Source organism: Mesoplodon mirus (genome assembly GCF_964341445.2).
Source record: "Mesoplodon mirus genome assembly, chromosome: 8".
NCBI classification, from domain to species: Eukaryota; Metazoa; Chordata; class Mammalia; order Artiodactyla; family Ziphiidae; genus Mesoplodon; species Mesoplodon mirus.
Genome location: NC_138984.1, coordinates 73,503,475 through 73,528,621, shown reverse-complemented (window position 1 = coordinate 73,528,621; position 25,147 = coordinate 73,503,475). Strand labels below are relative to the sequence as shown.

The 25,147-nt window shown below is 41.2% G+C and overlaps 1 protein-coding gene across 3 annotated transcripts in view; it reads left to right on the top strand.

Moving 5' to 3' along the window:
* The window catches only part of ACVR1 (activin A receptor type 1), a 127,775-nt gene that overhangs the window by 82,548 nt on the left and 20,080 nt on the right, over positions 1-25,147 (top strand). For all 3 annotated transcript variants that reach the window (XM_082630145.1, XM_082630146.1, XM_082630144.1), the window contains 5 exons: positions 5,017-5,280; positions 7,466-7,677; positions 11,164-11,263; positions 15,103-15,249; positions 24,694-24,969. In XM_082630145.1, coding sequence (XP_082486271.1) covers positions 5,017-5,280; positions 7,466-7,677; positions 11,164-11,263; positions 15,103-15,249; positions 24,694-24,969 — 999 coding nt within the window. The remainder of the gene's footprint in view (positions 1-5,016; positions 5,281-7,465; positions 7,678-11,163; positions 11,264-15,102; positions 15,250-24,693; positions 24,970-25,147) is intronic.

Genomic DNA, 25,147 nt, shown 5'->3' with positions numbered 1-25,147 from the left:
TTAGGAGCAGGCTTGCTGGCAGTGATACCTGGCATTGCAAAATCCTTCCGTAAGCCTTTGTTTAATGCCAGAGATCTCAAATGCTTTCTGATTCTGGAGAGATGCCACACTGCACTCTCGGATTAGGAGCTGATGGAAGGACTCCCATATCTATGAGCCTAATATAAGCTGTCATTTCAAATGAATGAATCGTTTATACTGTTGGAAAGAGTCCAGGGATGTTTGGGGTTCCTTTTTTAGCCTATAAAGTTCTGAGCTATTGGACTTTTATAGCAGTAGTCTAATAACTGCCTATTATTTGTGCTGCTTTGAGTCGAGCCTACAAGAGATTCAGCCTGTTTCTTTTGCTGACTCCTGGGATCACGGCTACAGGCTGGTTGACTTGGACCATTTTCTCATTTGTCTTTTCTGTCAAGGACTTTAGTGGGAAACGTGGGGTTTTGTTCACCATTTAGAATGATCATCAGTTTAAATGCCTTAGAGTATTCTGGAGTACGTGACTGGGCAGGTGGGCGGGAGAGCATGGAGAGCCGTTTGTAGCTTGTGCCCAGATTGCTCCAGTCCCACTTAAGACATAAATGCGGGTACTCTTACTACGAGGCACGAGATTATCCCAAACTGTGGACAGTCTTTTTTTAATTTTTTTTTTTGCGGTACGCAGGCCTCTCACTGTTGTGGCCTCTCCCGTTGCAGAGCACAGGCTCTGGACACGCAACCTCAGCGGCCATGGCTCACGGGCCCAGCCGCTCCGCGGCATGTGGGATCTTCCTGGACCGGGGCACGAACCCGTGTCCCCTGCATCGGCAGGCGGACTCTCAACCACTGCGCCACCAGGGAAGCCCTGGACAGTCTTAAAAAGTCCTCGATGCTCTTTGCTCTGCCTCTTCCTCTGCCAGTTTAGGATTAGGCTGTGAGAGTAGGTGTGTCCAGATGGTGAGCGTGAGTATCGCTCAGAACAAGAAAAATCTTTTAAAAGTTTTGGCTGCGGTGAACCCCTGGGATTCTGAGCCTGTACTTCTGGTTGCGGAGCCAGCCCTGGCTCCTTCCAGGTGGTGCTGAGGACTCCCTTCTGCTCCCAGCCAGACGCGGGCTGCGAGTGTGTTCACACGGGCCTGGTTCTGGGGCTACAGAGGGCACAGGGTGCCAGCCATGACACTGAGTAATGCCGGGAGGTGCCTTTAGAACAGACAGTGTGGGTGAGCTCTGCACACAGGGAATACCTCTGGCTTGACGTTTCAATTACTCTATTATTTAAATGAGTGTCAATTAGGTAGCATAGACTGGCTGCCTTCTGCCAGGGCACTTCCTAGTTATTAGCACAGGCAAGTGTAAAATGCTTCATATCAGATGTGGTGCTTCCTGGCTGGACTGTTGAAAATCAGTCACAGAAGGTGATTATCCTTCCTCAGTGTTCCCTGATGTGTAGAGTATTTATATCCTGGTCTGAGAGATTAGAGGTCCACAGACCCTTGCTTGGGGCCCTAAAAAAGCTTTGTGATAATTCTGACACCTCCCCGACCCACCAGGCTACCCCAAATAAGATATCACAGGCCCACACATGTTATGGTTATTCCTAAATTTTAACAAGACCAAAATAGTGAGTCATAGGCATTTGGGGGGGCCTGCCGTGTTCCTTAGACTTGTGGATATTAAGATCTGAAAATGTTACTACCTTGCTTTTAACCTGCTTTGTTGAATTAGTAATCCTAGCTCAGAAAATCCTTTTGGCATCTCTTCGACTAATCTACTCTGTCGGATGAAATTGCCAAAGTGGCGTTTAACTGAAGTGTGTGCATACGTGCAGACATATGCATGGGTGTATGGGGTCATTCTCATGAATTTAGAGTCTTCATTTATATCTGGCTGTATATAAAAGAATTGATTCACGAAGGGCTCTGCTAATTAGTTATATGGGAATATACAAATTAAGAAGATTAAATGTTGGTGGAAAGCAGAATAGGAAGCGAAGTTGTTGAAGGTTTTGTACTTTCCCATTTGCTAACTGCTGAACTGGGCTTATGGTCCCTCCATAGCAGGGATTGAGTTAATTATTACATATTACTGAGCTGTCTTTCTTCCTCTTTTTCCCTTTTTCCTGATTGTGGTGGGGGAGATATGAAAACCTTGGTTTTCGACTTAGTTTATGACCCCACAGGATAAGATCTGATTAAGATCTATACCTCGGGGGCTTCCCTGGTGGCGCAGTGGTTGAGAGTCTGCCTGCCGATGCAGGGGACACGGGTTCGTGCCCCGGTCTGGGAAGATCCCACATGCCGCGGAGCGGCTGGGCCCGTGAGCCATGGCCGCTGAGCCTGTGCGTCTGGAGCCTGTGCTCCACAGCAGGAGAGGCCACAGCAGTGAGAGGCCCGCGTACTGCAAAAAAAAAAAAAAAAAAAGATCTATACCTCATTATGCCTGGATGCACTGCAGAGTTGCCTGTAGTGGGTTGAATCTTACGAAAGATGGTATTTACTTGAGGCTGCTCAATTCTGGCAAAATTCTCTAGGCTACAGTTTAAACATCTGTCAGAAAGTCCCCACATCCTTTCAAAAGCTAGAGACCTTGGAAAGGCAGTAGGCCTCTTGCACCTGTGCACCTAGAGTTCAGTTTGGGCTGGAACTTTAAGAGCAGAGTTCACTCTGAGGGCACACCAGAGAAATTATTATTGTTATTTTTTTTAATTGACAATTTTGTATTTGAACCACAGAGTGTCATTAATTCTTTGGTACTCTGGACCATCCATTCCCATAGGATCAGTGATGAGTGAACCCTGTATGGTCTACAGTTACTGTTTGCTGTTGTTCCTGGGGGACCGTAGGTGCAGCGAGTGAATGATTCATATGCCTCAATTCATTATCAGCCTGTGATCAGCTCCTCTCCTATATTATTCTCACTTTACCCCTTCATCCTAACACTCACCTCACCTCCCCAACCCAGCATCAATAGGTACAACCCCCTTAATGTGTTTAGTATGTATTTTTGGATATCAATGACCTTTAACAATTATTTAGGGGTTTGAAATACATGTTTGTGTTTCAAATTTACATAAATTGCTTTATTGCCCAGTTTTTGAATATAGTCTTTTTAATTCTCTGCTGTGCTCACAAATCAATATGACACCACCAACTCTGCCCCTCACCCCACCCATCCATTTCCCTCCAAAGAATCATCACCTGTTGGGCAGCATAGTTGGCAACTCTCAGCCCAGCTTTGTGCCATTTGAGAGTGGCGAGCATGTCTAGACTCCCTAGAAATATTATCTTTCAACTTGCTTTTGGCAAGTGTAAACTTTTTGCTGGATTATGTCAACAGATATATATGTTTCTCATCCTCATAGAAATAGATTGGTGCTGGAATTTCTCTTGGACTTCTCTAGGCAGGGAGAAATAAAGACTGTCCCTTGGCACATTAAAGTTATTGCTCATTAAAAATGTCTGCGGGCTCTTGATCCTCGGGGGTGAGTCTGGTGACATACATACACTGTCAGCGGCTATTTTGGATTTTCTGCTTTCGGGCATGTCTTTGCTCTTGGATGAGCCCCTTGTGGTTTTCAAAAGACCTAGCAAGTCAATTATAAATAGAAGGCTTGTGTCTGTGTGTCTGCATGCCCTTACTCTGTGGGACAAGGCACCCACATTACAGTGGGCAGTGAACTATTTTTCACTCCTTTGAAGAGGGAAGAAGAAAGATGGAGAATGCTTTTTCTCTTTCTGAGGTAACCCACACCTCTACACACACCCACACAAATCTGTGTAAATGAATTTGACATTTTCAAAGACCTTACCTTAAGGTCTCCTCTTGAAAGCACAGCCATCCAACCCGTTATTTTAAGAAAGAAGCAGTTCGCTCACAGACCTGCTACAGAGGGTTCAGGGATTAGAGGGCAGCCTGTCTGTGCTGTAGTCCTTCGGAGGGAGTTTTGAAAGCTGACTCTCTTTATATGAACAGTGCTTTGGTGAAAGTGGTCTCATCAAGCTAATCAGTGGCCTCTAGGACTTGGCTGTTTACATTCTGTCTTCACTTTCCTTCCCCACTGGTGGAAACTGTTGGGACCCGCAAGTCTGAACTAATTATTCTAACAAAAGAGGGGAAAAGAAAGAGTGATTTGAAAGATGAAACTTCAAATGAGTGTTTTCAGAAAGAGGCAATTAGGAGGTCTGGTTCAGTGTCATTCACTGATGATCCAACTTGCACCTTGGACCCACCTGTGTGGGCTTTTCCTTTGGTCCCACTTGTTACCTTACTGTTCAAACATTGTTTTATTCCCTTTGTCTTTTGTGCCCTCATCCTCAATAATTGGTGCCAACTTTTTTCTGCCAGTTGAAAACGTTTAAGCAGTGTTTAATCTCGTAATTAATGTAAAAACTTCAGTGTTGTACTACTGAAAAATTAATCTAGACATTTAGCTGAAAATATTGATAATATGGATATGGAAGTATAGACCATGCATCCTTGGGAACTCTTACTGTACTGTTGTATTTCTGAAGCAGATAGGTGGCGGCAGCAATGTCAGCAATCCTGTATTAGTAGCTGATGGAGGTTCGTGTGGAGGTAACGGGAGCTGGTATTAACAGACGCCATATATTTAGGAGCCTTTTTTTAAAACACAAAATAAAGGTGATGAGCATTATGTTCTGGTAAAACATTTTATTTTGGTTCAAGAATCGGGATGTGAGAGCCCATCAGACCAAAGATACCATGAAAACCACAGTGGGAGAAGTTCATTTTCAGAAACCTGTAGACAGATGATAATCGTTCTTTGGCCTCGTATAGGATATAAAAGAGTACCCAGCTTATATCAACACATTCATATCTTGAGAAGTGATTATTATTTGGTGGTTGGTCAGCTGAGAGTTACAAGATAACAGAAATATGGAAATCATGGCCAGTGGTGATACTTCCCCTGACTTTGGTTAACGTGTTTGTAATGCTCTTGGAGACACTGTATCATTCCCCCAGTGGGGTTGAAACCCAGGCAGTGATTTTTTTGTTTTCCTTGCTCTCTTCCCTTTGCAGATGAAAAGCCCAAGGTTAACCCCAAACTTTACATGTGTGTGTGTGAAGGCCTCTCCTGTGGAAATGAGGACCACTGTGAAGGCCAGCAGTGCTTTTCCTCGCTGAGCATAAACGATGGCTTCCACGTCTACCAGAAAGGCTGCTTCCAGGTCTATGAGCAGGGGAAGATGACTTGTAAGACCCCGCCGTCACCTGGCCAAGCTGTGGAGTGTTGCCAAGGGGACTGGTGTAACAGGAACATCACGGCCCAGCTGCCCACTAAAGGTTCCCATGGACTTTTCTATTTCTAGATCAAGGGTTTTTGTCAGTATCGTCCTGATTCTGTGTGGGTTAAAGATGTAAGTAGCCACAAGGCTTTCCTCCTGCTGTTCCAACAGTGGGTGACAAGGGAAGTCCCTCTGGTGAGGAGGAGAAAGGCATGGCCTTTTGGAATCTACAAGGAGGATGGATGTTTTTGGGAAAGTGAGCAAGGTGATGTCTACCTTGGGGATGGCTCGGCTGACCAGATCTCTCTTGGTGGTCATGAGCAGGTGAACAGCTCCTGACATCCTTTTCTGAAAGGAGCTATGATGTCATAATTTCTGAAACAGTTCTGCTTCGTAAATGCTCATCTCTATGTTGAGTGTGTAGGGAGGAAAGTGGAACGTAAGACTCTGATGTCTTAGTGGAATACCTTCCCTTCTTTATGAGGAAGGAGACAACCTGTATCTGATGCCCAGCAATCTATCACCGAAACTTGAAGCTGGGTGAGATTTCACATCAACCTTGTGGTTTTTGTGGAATCTTCTCCGTATTATAGTCAATATGGATTTCAGTACCCCTCTGAAACTGTTTCCTCATAAAATGAGCCCTAAATTGCTATCTCAGAGTCCCTGCAAACATGAATGTACCTTGGTCTTTGTAGACTCATTCCAAGCCAAATTTACTCTCTTAATATATAGTACATTTTTAATAGACATACTTAACCAATTTTGCACTCACAAAAGAAGAAATAAACAGTAGGAGAGGCTACTAAGAGCATCCATGGCCAGAAATGTCAGCCAGAAAGGGAGGAGACAGAAAAATGTAAAAAACGGATACAAGGTCATGTTACATAATTCATAATTTTTGAAGTTATGGTGAGGACCTTAAGGCATATAGAAAAGGTTAAAGTCTGATAAGCAAATAGGGTTCAATAATAAAAGAGAGTTTTTAATAAAAGAGATGTTTTTATAAGCGAGGTCAAGTATTTAATGGTTAAACCTAAAAGGGTACTTCATGGGATAAATTCTTAAACCTTGTGAGTTAAATTGTTATTAATAGAGTGGATGGACCATGAAGAAATGTCTGCATTCATGTAGAAATTATATCTGCAGTGTGAAAAGTTTCTAATCCGCAGAACACTCTGCCAGATTAGAGTTGTAACACAGAATTTATTTTCTTTACTTAAGGAATTTCTGATTTAATTAAGGAGGTGCAATATTCATAATTTAATGCTGTACATAATTAGCTTTACACTTTATCATACAAGTGACATCTGCCAAGTTGTTGATTAATTTGGGTTTGGAAAGTTAAATTTATCAAGGAAGTTCGGCTTGAGATTGGATGGCTGAAGAGGCCAGGGACGTGGGAAGAGTAAGGCATACGTGGGGAAGAACAGGGCTTGGTGACGTGATGTCAGGAAGGGGTCTGAGATTCAGAGGTGATTATTGCCTTGGGATCTTTTAATTATGGACCTTCAGTATGCAACTGAGGAACTTTGATTTAACTCACAAGGCAAAGTGAATATTTGCTTGAGTGACATGTGAGTATTCGAGAGTATTCGAGTGAATGCACAAATGTTTGAATGGGTATGTCATAATGTCTGAGCCAGAGAGTGAATGAGTGATTAGGTGAGCGAGTGAATCAAGGATAGAACGTTTTGAGTGAGTGAATGGATGTTGAATAAGCGAGTTAGAGAACAGGTGAATGAATAGGTTCCTAGGCAGAAATCACGATGTAATAGCAATGAGAATTCAGCAGTAGACCTCCAAGATACATTGAAGAGAGAGACCACAGGTTGGATCATTTGGTCTTAACTCAGATAGCACTTGCTCATAGGAATATTACAGCATAGTGTCTGTCTGTAAGGGCTTGTTGGTAAAACATCCTTACAGATCAAATCCAGGTTAAGGATAGTATCAGAGATTTGTGTAGTACTTTATATTTTAAAAACACTTTTCACATAGATGCATTAATAAATTGGTTCTCAGTGGAATTTTTTCAAACTCCTGTTGTGTCTAAATGAATAATGGTTAAATGACTGGGCCGTTGGCCAGGTATTAGGAAGTCTTTTAGTTTCAACACTTTGTGACTTGTGAGACTGTGTGGTCAGGGTCAGGAGCGAGCTACTTGTCAGGCATTGGTTATGCTAAATAATATGTAAACAATGAGCCTTACGGCCAGTTACCCTTCTCTCTCCCATCTCCAGGGAAATCCTTTCCTGGAACACAGAATTTCCACTTGGAGGTTGGCCTCATCATTCTGTCTGTAGTGTTTGCAGTCTGCCTTCTAGCCTGCCTGCTGGGAGTTGCTCTCCGAAAATTTAAAAGGCGCAACCAAGAACGCCTCAACCCCAGAGATGTGGAGTATGGCACCATCGAAGGGCTCATCACCACCAATGTCGGAGACAGCACGTTAGCAGTGAGTTTGTGGCCCCAGGGGACCCCGAGCATAACAAAGATGGCTGAAGATGCTTTCTTATTTCAAGCACGAAATGCTAACCAGTAACTGGTGACTGGACAGTGAGTGCACACATGCTACTGGTCACTTATGTCTTCAGCAAGTATATGCCGGCACCCCTATGTGAGTTCAGTCTCCTCTACATGAGAACATTTATTTTAGACAGACATTTACATTAAATGAGGGAGTGGATTTATTTTAGTCGATCCTTGGTAGTTATTTTTCTTTTGGGAGTAAGGGGACAGGACAGACAGTGGTTGCCTATAATTTTGATGGTGGGGGAGGGCTTGGAATTTATGGTGCTCAGTTACTCTAGTTTTAGCAGTAAAAGTGATTTCAAAATAGCACCTTTTGCTTAATATTAAAAATCACTTTCCCTTCTAGATTATTTCAACGCCCTGTAATTTAAGACTTTTAAAACCTGACATCCAAAAAAGCAGCTATGAAATTTTTCGTGCTCCTGTGCCGCCCCCTTGTGGACTGCACTCATTTGGTTAAACCAGTGCTGTCCAATAGCAATACGTGCGGCACATCTGTAATCTGAAATGTTCTAGTAGCCATCTTAAAAAAAGTTAAAAAAACCTCACAGGTGATATTAATTTTAAGAATATACTTAACCTAACATATATAATGATTATCATTTCAACATATAATTAAAGAATTATTGAGATATTTTGCATCTTTTTTTTTAAACTAAATTTTCAAAATCTGTGTATTTTATACGTACAGCACATATTGGTTCAGATCAGCCACATTTCACTGTCTCAGTGTCAATGTGTGGCTAGCAGCTAGCCTAGCACACGGTTTGGAACCACTGTATTTGTATGTTTTAAAGTTACTCTTTTGCACATTTTAAAATGATGAAATCACATTGAAAAGCGACTGTCTTTTTTCACTTTTTAAAATTGTCAAGTGTTAATTTTAAAGCACCTTTAAACTTTAAGTGAGAAAAGGATTGCATGCTATTGAATAGGTTACCATCGAGTGCCGAAAGGAAAAGTAAAAACATTCTACAGGGGTACTGTGCTGAGTAGGATGCCCCCTTTAAAAAAGGTGAAGATTTGTGTTAGAAAGATGTTAAAGTCATGCCAGTACTAAATCGAGACTCTCCTTGTCATTGACTGATGAAAGACGGTCAAGGCGGTAGCTTTTAATGTGATTCAGTGTTATTTAATGCCATCATATAAGATCATCTGTATTAAGTCTTGTTCTGCTAGACGACAAACTTAAAAGTGTCTGGGAGTTCTGCAGTTAAGCCTTTTTGCTGGAGAAGACTTGCCCTCACCAGTCTTTGTAGCTCAGGTGCTACACCTGGACTACTACCCTTGGCGAGTTATTAAAACATTTGATGGTGGCTGATACAGGCTGGGAAATATCCCATCCTGCTGCCTTCCCCATCACTGGACCACAGTCAAGTGTACTTTTTTGTATGAAAAAAAAGGGGAAGGAACCTTGTTTAGCTTCCTTTTACCTACCTATTTAATTGTGCTACAGTGAAACTGGGAAAAGAGGAGATAAGGACATTTCATTCAAAAAGTAGAAAAATATAGTTTTTCTTTAGAAGTGTACTTAGAAGTTTGTTTCAAGTTTTAAGGCAAATTAAATGAATTCATTGAGTTAGGAGCAAGGACGATACAAGGCTGAATCTTGACAAAACTTTAGCAGTAGTCAGAACTTTGTTCCTCAGAACGGCTAACATAACTAATCACATTGGGCACTGATAGGAATCTCTAGTGTAAATTATTATTTAAATGGCTTCTATAATTTTGAAAGCGGAATGCTTTCAAATATGCTAAAATAGTCTTCTCAACTCAACCGTTTTAGATGACAGTATATCACGATATAATGACACAGTAAACAACACTGTTTAAAAACAAGTTGTCATTATTGGTCTACATACTTGCTTATTTAAGTGATATTCTCATTTATATGACTCAGCAATGCGTACCTTACTAAACAGCTCTCCTACACTGAAAAAGAAGTCTTGGGATCCAAGAGTTGAAGTAGATGTTTGTTAGTCTTTGGTTGATTCCGCTCACCCTGGAGCCTATGAACTAGGTTTAGAACCAGGATTGTACATTATGAAAAAACAACACGTTAGTTCTATAGTAACTTCAGAATTATTCTCTCCAAAAAATTGAATGAATAAAGAGAAAAACGAACAGCAAAAGAAATAGGGAGATGTGAAACTCTACTTCATCTACATTCAGTTTCTTGTTGAATATCCATTTTGCGGCTTTTAAGGATTCTAAATTTCTTCCTTTAGATGTTCAGATTTTGGTAATTTTGCTGATCAACAGTACTTCACAGTGGTGCTCAGAGTAAGTAAAAGACAATGAGACTCAAACAAGGCAATGTATTAATGTAACAGGCCAGCTAAAATGTTTGGGAAAGGACAGCTTTGGGGAGTGTTAGATCAACATTACTGCAACCTTCCCACGATCACCATGGGCACAAAATTGTTTATTATAGATAATCCATTACTGATTCAAAAATGCTTCTGCTTCTTGGCTTGCACTGAGAGTAAGGAGGGAAAATATATGAATGAACTAATTGGGAATCTTTTTTGCAGTGTGTTCATTTTTAGAAGTAGATTTGGGGCATGGTTTTATGTTTCAATGAAAGTCATGTTTTTTCTCTCTTCTCTGTGGGTAACTGACATCGAGAATGACATACAGTATATGAAATCATGTGTGAGAAACTTTTGAAAATTGTAAAGCACTATAGAATTTAAAGAGTCTTTCAATAAAAAAATTTTTTTTTTTTGAAAAGTAGACAACTGTTAACAAAAAAAGAGAAATGACATAGAGGTGTTAATTTTGTGACTCTTGTTCCCCACCTACCTAGTAACCTCCATCCAGGTAGCCCTCTCTGCTTGAGTGTACCAGTCTGAGGACTCAGATGGCCACTGGAGTCTTTACAAGACAAACAACATTAGAGTCATTTGGTTGTTATTCCTAATTTGTTTGTTCCTTATTAGAGCTCCTTGGCATGTCAACTAAAGTGCATCCTTTGATAGGTATTCTGAGCAGGGCCGAATATGGTCAATTTTGCTCAGCTCTTGGACTTGAAGGCCTTTGATTTTTGCTCCACTTGCTCTTCTAGCTACTGTTTCCCCTTGGGCTCAGCCCTGCATGTTGGACTTGTTAATTTACATCTTTGACTTTGTCCACTCAGCTTCTTTCTTTATATATTTTCTTCTAAAACTCTGGATACAAGAAAGGACTACTCATCCCTCAGGAAAACCTATCCCATATTAGGAAAAGGGCTAGCTTCTGGTTTTCCTAAGAAATGAAACCAGTTCTTCCTCCAGTGGGGCTTTCCATGCACACGAACAGGCCATGTGTCCAGGACCACTGCCTCCATGCCAGTTACACCCACGTGCACGCTCATACTCTAACCTGGGAGCAGTTCCTCAATACTTTCTCTTCTTGTTTTGAACCACAGGATTTACTGGATCATTCGTGTACGTCGGGAAGCGGCTCTGGTCTTCCTTTTCTGGTACAACGAACAGTAGCCCGTCAGATCACACTGCTGGAGTGTGTTGGTAATTCTTTTTTCTCTTTCTTTGCGGGTTATGTGCCGTGGTTCTAGAAGTAGGATGGACCTTGGAAAATCTGCTTCGTGTTGCCTCTTGCTTGTTAAACGTCAGGAGATGTGAGGTAGCCATGTGGTAGTATGCCTCTAATCTGTGACTTGTGTTGGAGCACTTGAACTTGGTGAAGTTCTTGTCAAAGAACTAGTATCCACTAGGCAGGATACAGAGTGCCCAGTCAAAAGATTTCAGTTTTAAGTAGACCCTTCAGGATGATGGGAATGCTTGAAAATGAACTAACATGGCTGCTCCAGACCAGAGGCATTGGGGAATCTGAGGTAAGTCGGCTTTTGGACAGTAAACTTGGTTATTGCAATTTTATACTTCCTCTCTCTTCCCCTGCCTTAAAAAAAAATGAAATAAATGTACCAAAGCTACCCTTCATAACTGCTGTATTTAAACAAGAGCTGTGTACATTTCTCTGTGGCCTCTCACATTTTTTCCCATATTGGAACATATTTGTATAGAGATATAATCATAGCGTGTATATAATTTGTCCGTTTTCAGTTTTAAGCTCACACACATTTTCATGTATTTGTACACATCACAGGAATTTTAAAGATTATGTATTTGTCTATTGCGTGATAACTTTAACAATACTGTTTGAAAAATGTTTTGCACACGTTGCTTCTTTTGAGTACGCAGAACAAATTTCTAGGAATTGGGGTTCCTGGGTCAAAATTCGTGATTTTTTTTTTTTTTTGCGGTACGCGGGCCTCTCACTGCTGTGGCCTCTCCCGTTGTGGAGCGCAGGCTCAGCGGCCATGGCTCACGGGCCCAGCCGCTCCGCGGCATGTGGGATCTTCCCGGACCGGGGCACGAACCCGTGTCCCCTGCATCGGCAGGCGGACTCTCAACCACTGCGCCACCAGGGAAGCCCCTCGTGATTTTTTATGGCTTGTCTTATATATTGCCGGATTGCCCTCTAGGAAGGTGGTGCAAATGCTTTTTTCTTTAAAGTCCTGATTTTTATTAGTTTTAGTTTTATGAGGTAGGCATTTGCAAGTCACATGACAGTTTTCATTAATTTCTCCTTTAGATGGCATGCAGGGATGGCCACAGTAGCAATAATGGATTAGAAACATCTCCTGGTTCTCCCAGTTTTGGGGGGCTGGCTTTGCAGCTCTTGCCATATCATCTTTTGCTTTTGGGAGGTGACAGGCCAACATAGGCTGCCTTTACCACTTGGCTGCTATCCTCTGACTTTTCTTCCTGTTTCATGGAAACCAGGCCACTCCCAAATGCAGTAGTGGAAGGGGGTGGCGGGCAGAGGTAGTAGAAGTGACTGCCACCTTCAGTCACACAGGTGGCCAGCAGGAGCCTGTTGCCTTTTCTCTACGTCTGTAGCTACTGCAACTGTTTCTGAACTCCAACTTCATGCTTCTCCTCCACGGTGGACTGTGCGTAGAGAAACTAAAAGTGGAAAAGCCCCCAGTGTGCTCACTGCTTACAACCAGAGTTGTCCTCTTGTACCAGCTAACATCCTATTTGATTATGAACAAGGGTGGCTGGGCAGGGGTAAGAAGTGAAGGGGAACATTACCCCCCATCCTCCTGTCCCATGGCCACTCACCATTCACAGAGCAGCAGCCCTCATGACCGGTCCTCAGAGATGGACCCCCGAGTCCAAAGGGCAAAATAATACTGCACCTTTAAAAATGCATACTGTTTCCGGTTGTATAGATATTCTTCAGCATTTTTTGAAATAGTTTATGTTCAGTTATAGCATTTTATTGGTTCAGTGCTAAAGAGCCATGCCTTTCAGTAGCATCTTGTTGGTGTTCATGTAGTACAGGCTTGAATAAAAATGTATGTAATGAACTGTTTGGATAATATGTTACCATTTTTGGTTGAAAAACATGAGAAGTTGGACTAGATCCATTGTTACAGATGGTGATCAATGAACCTCCAAATTTCAGGTGCTTTAGGGACCCCCCCCCCTTTTTGGGTCTCCATGGCCAGGACTTTTGGGCAGTTCTGCTTCTGTTTTCAGGGACTTCCGCATAAGGTTGCATTTGCAAAAAGCATTTGACAACTTAACAGCCTTTGAAAACCATTTAAGTAGGTTTCTGTTTCAATTCTGTCTACTTACACTGACATCTGTCTCTGTTTGCTCTAAAAAAAAGGATTTAAGGCAACTGTATAGTAATGTCCACAATGCCCTGGGATATTTTTCTCTCCTTCCTAATGAGAATATGAGGACAAAGGGCAAGTAAAGATACAGAACGGAACCAAAGGCAGGAAAAGATGAGAGTTCTCTTTTGTAGCAGTCGATTTTGTAGATCTTAGCACTAGCCTTCATCTTAAATTACAAATGCTGGGCAATTGCTGTGACTTTATTCCAATTAATCCTGCACTAAATACTACTTTTGTGACTTGACAGTGGCCCACAAAAGACCAACTGGCTTCATTTAACGCTCTTTTGGATTAGTCACTGGTATTTAGTGGGGACATTGCTTATCGTAAGGGAATCTAGATTGAGCAGTTTTGATTATGTTTTGATTATATCCAGACATTATCTCCTGGACAGACATGCTTTCTCTCTCCATGTTTGGGTTCTCAGCGACTTAGTTTTCCAGCAAAGAGCTGCATTCCTGTATATATAGGTGGTGCTGCAGCAGCTTATTACCAGCTGGGATTCCCAGCAGCCACTTGCCTTGGTAGAAAGCCCCTCTGCCCTGCAACTCGTATCTCCTGCTGCATCGTTTTCCAGGTGCCGCGTCTGCCTTCACCTTGATCATACCCCGTGTTGATCCCCACAGTCTTGCGGTAATTCCCTCCTCCTCCCAACCTCCCTGATCACCTACCTGTCATTAAGGAGAAAAACGGGAGCAGACATAATCAAAACGTAATCAAAACTGCTCAATCTAGATTCCCTTACGATAAGCAATGTCCCTACTAAGTACCAGTGACTAATCCAAAAGAGCATGTAGTTGACAAGCTGACAGTTGTGCTGGGGCTGCAGGAGGGGGCATGAACTCCTCAGATCAGATCACAGCTCGTCACCGTTTTTTGAAAATGTCTTCTCCAAGTGGCCTTTTCAGTGTCACCCACTTGTGGCATCACAGGGACCATCTTGCAAGCGAACACCCATGACCACTGTCAGAAATCGGGACTGTTCTGGGATTATGTGTTTAAGACTTTGCAAATCCTCTTTTGAAATATATCCTCCGCCAAGAAATCCTTTAAGGATGGCAGTGGCTGTCTGTCGATCTCCTACACAGCATTGCTCTGTGTATGTATGTGTGTGTGCGTGTGTGTGTGTTAATCCTTCAGAACACATATCTCAAACTCAATGATCTCTTTTGTGAAAAATATAAATGCATATGTAAATTCACAAATGTGGACTCTTAGAAAATGCTGATGTTGATCCTTTATTAAGGGAAGGAATCAAGTAAGTTACTCAGTTAAGCCCCATACACGTATTTTGGCTTTCATCAACATTGAAATCTAATAATCTGTACCATTTTCTAAGTTTTACTAACTTTCATGTGCTTTTACAAACCATATGCATTTCATACCTTTTCATAGAGGAATGTAAATGTAAACTTTGTAATTAGCAGCTCATTGTACAGATGCAGATTCTGAGTGTTTCATTTGATAGCACAGTAGGGTGGCCGGGAGGGGCAGTTTCCACCTTATTTTTGGATGTCTTTACAGGCAAAAAGTAGTGGTATTTATACCCCTGAGTTGTGTTTTTCCATGGGAGGGATTAAGAGTTGCTAGCATGAAGTTCGTTGGCTACCTGTCCTGTTCTACTGTGCAATGTCACCTCTGTGTTGCTTTCCACAGGGAAAGGCAGGTATGGTGAGGTGTGGAGGGGCAGTTGGCAAGGAGAGAATGTCGCTGTGAAGATCTTCTCCTCCCGGGATGAGAAGTCGTGGTTCAGGGAAACAGAATTGTACAACACTGTGATGCTGAGGCATGAAAATATTTTAGGTAAGTACAAAAATAACCCCCTCATTAATTTTTTTCTAGGAAGAAATAATTGCCTGCCTTTGCCCTCTCAGATTTGGTGTGTCTGAATTCGCAAGTCTCCCCTAAATGGTGACATAGGGACCATCAGCATTTATACACTGTTTAATTTTCTTTCCACATGAATTTCTTGTGTAAGTCTGCAAAGAAGCTAAGTTTGAAGATTCTCTGGATGATGAAAAGGAAATTGTTATTGCTAAGTCTTCCTCTGCAGGTTGTTATTTAAATAACAAAAATGTGCCCCATATTGTTCACTTCAAGGCTTCCTCTGTAGTTCTGCTTACCCCACCCTTTTTGAATATTTATTACTTGAATCAAACTAAGAAAGATCTTTGGACGATTTCCTAGAGATTCATAGCTCCCAGGGATATCGTAATTAAATGCACATTCCTTCAAACAAGGCATCGTTTTTAAAGCCCAGATTTAGAGAAGGATTTAGCATACATTTTAATTTGGAAACTAAAGCTTGGAAACATTTGTGAAATATGTGAAGAGCCCATTGAAATACTGCTATGGAAGTATAAAGGGTTAGAATATTCCTTTAGCCCGTTGACTTGTTTTTGAAAAGTTTTTCTACATGTGTTTATACTAATACATATATGATGAATGCTGCCTGGAGTGCTTCTTTAATAGTGGCTATAAAGTTTCTATAGAACTGGACTCTTTATAGGATAGTGTTGGCCACTTCACAGCTGTGGGATCAGGTTTGGCTTATAGGAAGGCCATTGCCAGAATTTATTTCTATTCCAGTATTGCCAGTTTAGTATTAAGCCTGAGTCAGGTTGTCTACAAATCATGGTTTGACAGTTGTCCAAAGCTTTGCTTTAACAGTTTGGTGGTATGTTCCATCTCAGACTTGTCTCAGTTGCCGTTGTCATTTTCTCCCCTTCCCTTCCCCCTTGGGCCCTCGCCATCACCTAGGCCTCCTCACTTGTATCGTTGCTATGGGTCTCCCCTTTCCAGTCCATCTTGCCACACTGAATTATCTTCCACTGGGGAGCTGAGACACTTCTGCTCAGAGTGTCTTTGATGACTCCCACATCGCTTGCATCATTTGTGACTTCTGGGCCTGGCATTCCAGACTCCCTATTTTGGGGTCCCAAGAGGACTCTGCTACTTCCTGTACAAATATGCCCACATGCAGTCAGTTCCAGTATTTGTCACGCCTTGGGATTGCCCTTGAACATTCAGCTGTCTGTGTCTTCATTCATGCTGTTCTTGGTCACCCACTATCCCCATTCCACCCTCCACCCACTCTTTCCTTCATCAAAACTTCTTAGTTCCCTTCCAGACTCTCCCAAGGGATTTACTTGGGCTTTTCTGCACTCCTGCACTTTTTACCTCCTATATAACTCTTATTGTGACCGCCTTGTATTGCAGTTAGATGCATGTGTGTTAACAACAACGACTATAGTTACTATGCAGTAAGCACTGCTTTGTGTCATGCACATTTTCTCATTTAATCTTCACCATGACCATAAGAGGGCAGATATTCTTCTTTTCCTCGTTGTAACTGATAAGGTAACAGAGGTACAGAGAGGTTAACATCACCCAGCAGGTTAAATAATGGAGCTGAGAACCACACTGGATGGTCTAACTCTTAACCACATGGTAGTTAGCGCATGGAATTGCTTCTTAGATTCTAGAGTCATAGTGTGAGGTGAAAATTCATCTACAGTCAAAATTACCTTTAAATGTCCCAATTTTTCCTCTGACACTGGAACAGACTGAGGTTGGGTAACAGATAAACCACTGGCTGTGCTAAAAGTCATGATGTACAAGAAGTACTTATCTTTAAACAGTAGAAGTACTCTTAACGGGCAGGTGCACGTACTCTGAGAAGCACGTGGGGTCTGAGACTCACTGAAGGAAGGGCATGTTCAGGCAGCCCCTCTCTTCTCGTGGGCTCATGAGCTTATGGGCTCATTGAGCAAAACGCTCTAGATGTTGCCGTGCTATGCAAGTAGTCACTTTATCCATGCTCTTGAGTTAAATGACCTGTGATACCACTCCACTGTACACCCAGGACAAGAATTATTTCCATTGTTTTTGCTTTCACACCCAGTCCTGAGGACAGTTCCCTGCACGTGGTAGGTGCTTAATAAATATTGATTAAATTGGATTTAATCATGCAGGAAATTTGAAAGTCACCTTTGCAGTATGATTCATGTGAGAGAAGTTAGGTTCCCTTAGTGTGATCACAGAAGGCAAAACATTGTCCACTTCTTATTACATAATGATCCATGGAAATTGTGAATTCATGAGATCTTGTTACCCTCATCATAATTACAGCTATATGGATTAATTTTACTGTGTAGTCGGTCCTCTTAGTTGAGACAGCTTGTAGAAATTACCACCTTTTTTGGTTAAACTTCTTTCCCTGCCTTAGCAGTTTTTTGGATGTAGAGACTCTAAGGTTTTCTGTGACATTTTCTTTTCTATCAGAAGATTGTTTTGAATATCAGATCATGATTTCCCCCACCCTTGAGTATTGCTAACTCTAGCCACCTCAAAATACATAATTAAATTACGCACACACACGTATAAAATTCTGGGCCCTCGTTGTTTATCGCCCCCAAAATGATATCTTTCCAATGACTAGTTTGGATTTCAGCTCTTCCTTCTGCTGTGTCTGGTGTAGAAGTCAGCAGATCAGTGAATGATGGGAGGCTCTGTTTGGTGGTTGGAACAGTGTCTGGGAGTTTGGGAAGCCAGTTTCTACTCTCAGCATCATTAGAGGCCCACTCTGTGACTCTGGGCCAAAGTTCTATGTTTCTGAGCATCCTTTTCCTCATGACTGAAACCAGGGAGTTTCAGTTAATATGACAATTTCACTCCGAAGTCTCATCTTACACTCTTTTAAAAAAAAAATTATGGTACATATGATATCACTTATATCTAAAATATGACACAAATGAACTTATCTATGAAACAAGAGCAGACTTACAGACATAGAGAACAGACTTGTGGTTGCCAAGGGAGAGGTGGGGAGTAGGGGAGTTCAGAATTAGCAGAGGCAAACTAATATATATATAGGATGGATAAACAACAAGGTCGTACTGTATTGCACAGGAATATTCAATATCCTGTGATAAACCATAATGGAAAAGAATATATATATATATGTATAACTGAATCACTGTGCTGTACAGCAGAAATTAACACATTGTAAATCAACTCTACTTCAATAAAATAAATTTTTAAGAGCGATTATAGCACTAAAAAAATGGTACAATATCCATTAAGTTGACCATTTTAATCATATAAGTGAGATTTAAGTACAATCACATTGTGCAACCGTCACCACCCTCCATCTCCAGAACTGCCACATACTCTTAAAAGGTACTGCTTAACCATTTAATCAGTCAGAATTCCTTGAGACCAATTGGAAGTGAAGGAAACTACCTAAAAAAGATATTAAATTACAAACTTTGGGGCTGTAATTGAACCCAGAACTATTTTGAACTATAATAGTAACCAGCTACTCTTGAACACTTACTGTGTGGTAGCCATCATATGAAGCATTCTACCTACAGTAACTCTTTATTTTCACAGTAACCCTTTGAGATACAGGACGGTGCTATCCATATCTTGTAAATGAGGAAACCAAGGTGGCGATTTTATGTGACACATGTGGGATCACCCAGCTCAGGATGGTGAGCCGTGTGGACGCCCAGTAGTCTGGCTCTGGGGACCAACACTCTCAAGCCCTGTGCTCCCCAGCATGGTGGCCTCACTCCTCAGCAGAGCTGCCCAGCACCTGGTTCCCACGAGAGCTGCCAGTGAGAGGGTTACAAGGGCACTGCTTACCTCACTTAAGATTTAGGGTTTTATTTTAGTTTATGAGGCACCTGGGAGGATGACTTTGGCTGTTATGTAAGAGGCTTTTGCCCTAATCACGTTCTCTCTGTGTTATATGAACACGTCCAATGGCTGGGCCAGGCTTCCAATGTATGGGCACCTGTTCAGTCTCCACTAACAGTAGAGTGCTTTGACTCAAAATACAAAAGTCCCATAAAAATGGTCTAGCATGTTGAAGCAAATGTAGTTGTACAATTCACACTTGAGTGGTAAATAGTTTTTTAAAAAATCTTACTTATTTAGGGCCTCCCTGGTGGCGCAGTGGTTGAGAGTCCGCCTGCCGATGCAGGGGATACGGGTTCGTGCCCCGGTCTGGGAGGATCCCAAATGCCGCGGAGCGGCTGGGCCCGTGAGCCATGGCCGCTAAGCCTGTGCGTCCAGAGCCTGTGCTCCGCAACGGGAGAGGCCACAACAGTGAGAGGCCCGCGTACTGCAAAAAAAAAAAAAAAAAAAAAAAAATCTTACTTATTTAAAAGTCAGTTTTCTTGAAGGTCTAGAGCCTGACTAACGGGACAGACAAAAATCCTTCTCTAAGAACTTGGGGACTTGGAGAAGGTGAGAGAATAAATTGTAGTTATTTATTTATTTAATCAATCACTCACTCAGTCAATCAGATGCTGCTCTCCCTTGGCCAGAGGAATCAGTGAAGGCTACGCAAATATATAGCAGTAATTTAGTTTCTTTTGAGTGGTGCTTCTATAGTTTGGGATATTCATTTTGGAGAAAGTTACTAAAGATGAATATCATGTGGTTTACATATGATCATCTCAATAGATGCAGAAAAAGCTTTCGACAAAATTCAACACCAATTTGTGATAAAAACTCTCAAGGAAGTAGGCACAAAGGGAACCTACCTCAACATAGTAGAGGCCATATATGACAAACCCACAGCCAACATCGTTCTCAATGGTGAAAAACTGAAGCCATTTCCTCTAAGATCAGGAACAAGACAAGGTTGCCCACTCTCACCACTATTATTCAACATAGTTTTGGAAGTTTTAGCAACAGCCATCAGAGAAGAAAAAGAAGTAAAAGGAATCCAAATCGGAAAAGAAGAAGTAAAACTGTCACTGTTTGTAGATAACATGATACTATACATACAGAATCCTAAAGATGCTACCAGAAAACTACTAGAGCTAATCAATGAATTTGGTAAAGTAGCAGGCTACAAAATTAATGCACAGAAATCTCTTGCATTCCTATACACTGATGATGAAAAATCTGAAAGAGATGTTAAGGAAACACTCCCATTTACCACTGCAATGAAAAGAGTTAAAATACCTAGGTATAAACCTACCTAAGGACACACAAAAGACCTGTATGCAGAAAACTATAAGACACTGATGAAAGAAATTAAAGATGATACAAGCAGATGGAGAGATATACCATGTTCTTGGATTGGAAGAATCAACACTGTGAAAATGACTATACTACCCAAAGCAACCTACAGATTCAGCGCAATCCCTATCAAACTACCACTGGCATTTTTCACAGAACTAGAACAAAAAAATGTCACAATTTGTATGGAGACACAAAAGACCCCGGATAGCCAAAGCAATCTTGAGAAAGAAAAATGGAGCGGGAGGAATCAGGCTCCCTGACTTCAGACTATACTACAAAGGTACAGTAATCAAAACAGTGTGGTGCTGGCACAAAGACAGAAATACAGATCAATGGAACAGGATAGAAAGCCCAGAGATAAACCCATGCACATATGGTCACCTTATTTTTGATAAAGGAGGCAAGAATATACAATGGAGAAAAGATAGCCTCTTCAATAAGTGGTGCTGGGAAAACTGGACAGCTACATATCAAAGAATGAAATTAGAACACTCCCTAACACCATATACAAAAATAAACTGAAAATGGATTAAAGACCTAAGTGTAAGGCCAGACACTATAAAACTCTTAGAGGAAAACATAGGCAGAACATTCTATGACATAAACCACAGCAAGATCCTTTTTGACCCACCTCCTAGAGGAATGGAAATAAAAACAAAAATAAACAAATGGAACCTAATGAAACAAGCTTTTGCACAGCAAAGGAAACAATAAACAAGATGAAAAGACAACCCTCAGAATGGGAGAAAATATTTGCAAATGAAGCAACTGACAAAGGATTAATCTCAAAAATATACAAGCAGCTCATGCAGCTCAATATCAAAAAAACAAACAACCCAACCCAAAAATGGGCAGAAAACCTAAATAGACATTTCTCCCAAGAAGATATACAGATTGCCAACAAACACATGAAAGGATGCTCAACATCATTAATCATTAGAGAAATATAAATCAAAACTACAATGAGGTATCACCTCACACCAGTTAGAATGGCCATCAAAAAATGTGCAAACAGTAAATGCTGGAGAGGGTGTGGAGAAAAGGGAACCCTCTTGCACTGTTGGTGGGAATGTAAATTGATACAGCCACTATGGAGAACAGTATGGAGGTTCCTTAAAAACTAAAAATAGAACTACCATATGACCCAGCAATACCACTACTGGGCATATACCTTGAGAAAACCATAATTCCAAAAGAGTCATGTACCACAATGTTCATTGCAGCTTTATTTACAATAGCCAGGACATGGAAGCAACCTAAGTGTCCATCGACAGATGAATGGATAAAGAAGATGTGGCACATATATACAATGGAATATTACTCAGCCATAAAAAGAAACAAAATTGAGTTATTCATAGTGAGGTGGATGGACCTAGAGTCTGTCCTACAGAGTGAAGTAAGTCAGAAAGAGAAAAACAAATACCGTATGCTAACACATATATGGAATCTTAAAAAAAAAATGGTTCTGATGAACCTAGGGGCAGGACAGGAATAAAGACCTGCATAGACGTAGAGAATGGACTTGAGGACACGGGGAGGGGGAAAGGTAAGCTGGGACGAAGTGAGAGAGTAGCACTGACATATATACACTACCAAATGTAAATTAGGTAGCTAATGGGAAGCAGCTGCATAGCACAGGGAGATCAGCTTGGTGCTTTGTGACCACCTAGAGGGGTGGGATAGGGAGGGTGGGAGGGAGAGGCAAGAAGGAGGAGATATGGGGATATATGTATGCATATAGCTGATTCACTTTGTTATACAGCAGAAACTAACACAACATTGCGAAGCAATTATACTCCAATAAAGATGTTAAAAACATTTTTAGAAAGATGAATATCATGTGGTTTAAAGTGAAAAAGTGGAAACATTTTTTTAACTGAAGTACAGCTGATTTACAGTGTTGTGCCCATCTCTGCTGTACAGCAAAGTGACTCAGTTATACACATACAGACCTTCTTTTTTATATTCTTTTCTATTATGGTTTATCTCAGTATATTGAATATAATTCCCCGTGCTATACAGTAGGACCTTGTTGTAGCAGAAACAGTTTCTTTAGCAAGAATAAATAAATGTCTGAGTGCACATTTTGTTTGATATTATGGCCAGCTAAGGGTTCTAAGAGAATCAGCTATGGGGAGACAAAGGCAGGTGGGATAACAGGGAAGAGTGAAAGACTAAGTCTGGCTGTGGGGACCAGCTTAGAGGAAGAGGGAGAAAGAGATGGGGATCAAGGTATGGAAGTGTTATTCGGTTCACTTTACAGATATCCCACAGGTACAAATGTCAGATTGTCTTTCTCGAGTAGAAGCCAGCTTGTTTGAGGGCAGGATGATATGGTGGGTAAGAGTATGGGTTCTGGAGCCAGATTGCTGGGGACGGTTACTGACCTTAATGTCAGTGATGTAATCTACCCCCTTCATGTGGTTGTTGGAGGATTGCATGTAGGATGTTTAAAACTGTGCCTGGCACATTGCTGACTCTAATTATTAGCTGCTTCTGTTGTCGATGATGATGATGATCAAATAGGGAAACCTTTCTTTGTTCCCAGAACTTTCCTATGCAAGGTATGGTGTATCAGAGCAGCTGGCACCAAATTTGGAGTTGGTAGCAACTTAATAGCTATGTGATCAATAGCTGTGTGATCCTTGGCACCTCCCAGCAGCAACTTCATCATGTGTAAAATGAGTATAATATTTATCTTTCTGGTCTACTGAGAAAAATTCCATGAGAAAATATTTGTGCAAGTGATACAAATTTTATATAAAGTACTTTATATAAAGCACAGCATGTTTATAGTCTCCTTTTCCTTTACACTTTCACAAGTCATTTAATTCTTCAAGCCATATCTGTCTTTAAAAAAAAAATCCCCTTATATTTCTAAGTCCCAAATTTCACTGTCCATATGGGTGTCTATAAGGTATAGATCTATAATGCTAGGAAAGCACCTCTGTAGCAGGAAAGACAGGCACACACATCACCATTTATTTTATAGGTTAGGAAGTGCCTCCGACTGCGAGTTCTTTCAGTGTGCTGAAAAGTCCCCTCAGAATGTCTAGAAAAATTTCTTCCTTCCTCTTTATCTACATCTTTCAATATCTCACTTTTAAAAAAATTTTATTGAAGTATAGTTGATTTACAATGCTATGTTAATTTCTGCTGTACAGCAGAGTGACTCAGTTATACATATATATTCTTTTTCATGTTTACAGTTTATCACAGGATCAGTATCTCACTTCTTTTCAAGACGACTTCAGTTGTCACTTCTTTTTTTTTTTTTTTTTTTTGCGGTACGCCGGCCTCTCACTGCTGTGGCCTCTCCCGTTGCGGAGCATAGGCTCCAGACGTGCAGGCCCAGCGGCCATGGCTCATGGGCTGGGGCACGAACCCATGTTCCCCGCATCGGCAGGTGGACTCCCAACCACTGTGCCACCAGGGAAGCCCCAGTTGTCACTTCTTGATGGAAGCCTACTGTAACATCTAGTCTGAATTATTATGATTCCCTGCTCTGGGCTCCTGTTATCCTTTGCACATATATATTACAGGACTTTTCACATTATATCATAATATTTCCGTTTTAACTCATCTTTTCTAGCCAACAAACACTATCATCTTGGTTTTCCTGTGTGACTGACAAAGAGCATCCTAGGTGCCTGTTATATTTGATAGGTTCCTTTTTTAAATCGATGAATCAGGCGCATTTAATATAAACTTACCCCTTGATTTTATAGCAGAGACAATCCAAGGAGCCCAAATGAGTTGCCTAATGTTATAAAGCAGATCACAGGCAGATCAAGACTAGAACACAGGTGTCTAGGTTCTAGGCTTTGTGTTCTTTCTGGGTGGTTGATGAATGATCTGTGCTTGGAACGTCAACATGATAAAGGGTTTAACACTCTCATTATGGGTAAACACAAAGACATTATTTCTATCTGAATCTTAATGCAATGTAAAAAAAATTTCAAAGGATTATTTACAATGGAAATGAATATGAAAATTTCCTATTCACTAGCAGTGTCTTCGTAAGGTATAAATACATTATTTTTCTCTGTTGATGCCTCTGTAAATCTCCTTTCATGGCAGTTGGTAAGTTTAATTATTTTTTGTTACAGGTGATCTCTACTGTATGGGTCACTATTTCTGTATAGTAAATTAAGCTGTAATGTGAAATTCTCACATGTCTATTAATTTTGTTCTTGCTCTCTCCAGGTTTCATTGCTTCAGACATGACATCAAGACACTCCAGTACACAGTTGTGGTTAATCACACATTATCATGAAATGGGATCGCTGTATGACTACCTTCAGCTTACTACTCTGGATACAGTGAGCTGCCTGCGAATAGTGCTGTCCATAGCTAGTGGTCTCGCACATTTACACATAGAGATCTTTGGGACCCAAGGGAAACCAGCCATTGCTCACCGAGATTTAAAAAGCAAAAACATCCTGGTTAAGAAGAATGGACAGTGTTGCATAGCAGATTTGGGTAAATTTTTAAAAATATTTTTTAATTACTGTTTTAACTTTTGTTGTCTTCCCTTGTTTAGCCAGGTTGCATCTTTTTTCCCTCCAAACACTCTGTTATGAAAAATTTCAAGCATGCAAATTGAAAGGGCTTCCCGGTGAACACCTGTATATTTACCACTTAGATTCTCCCATGAACA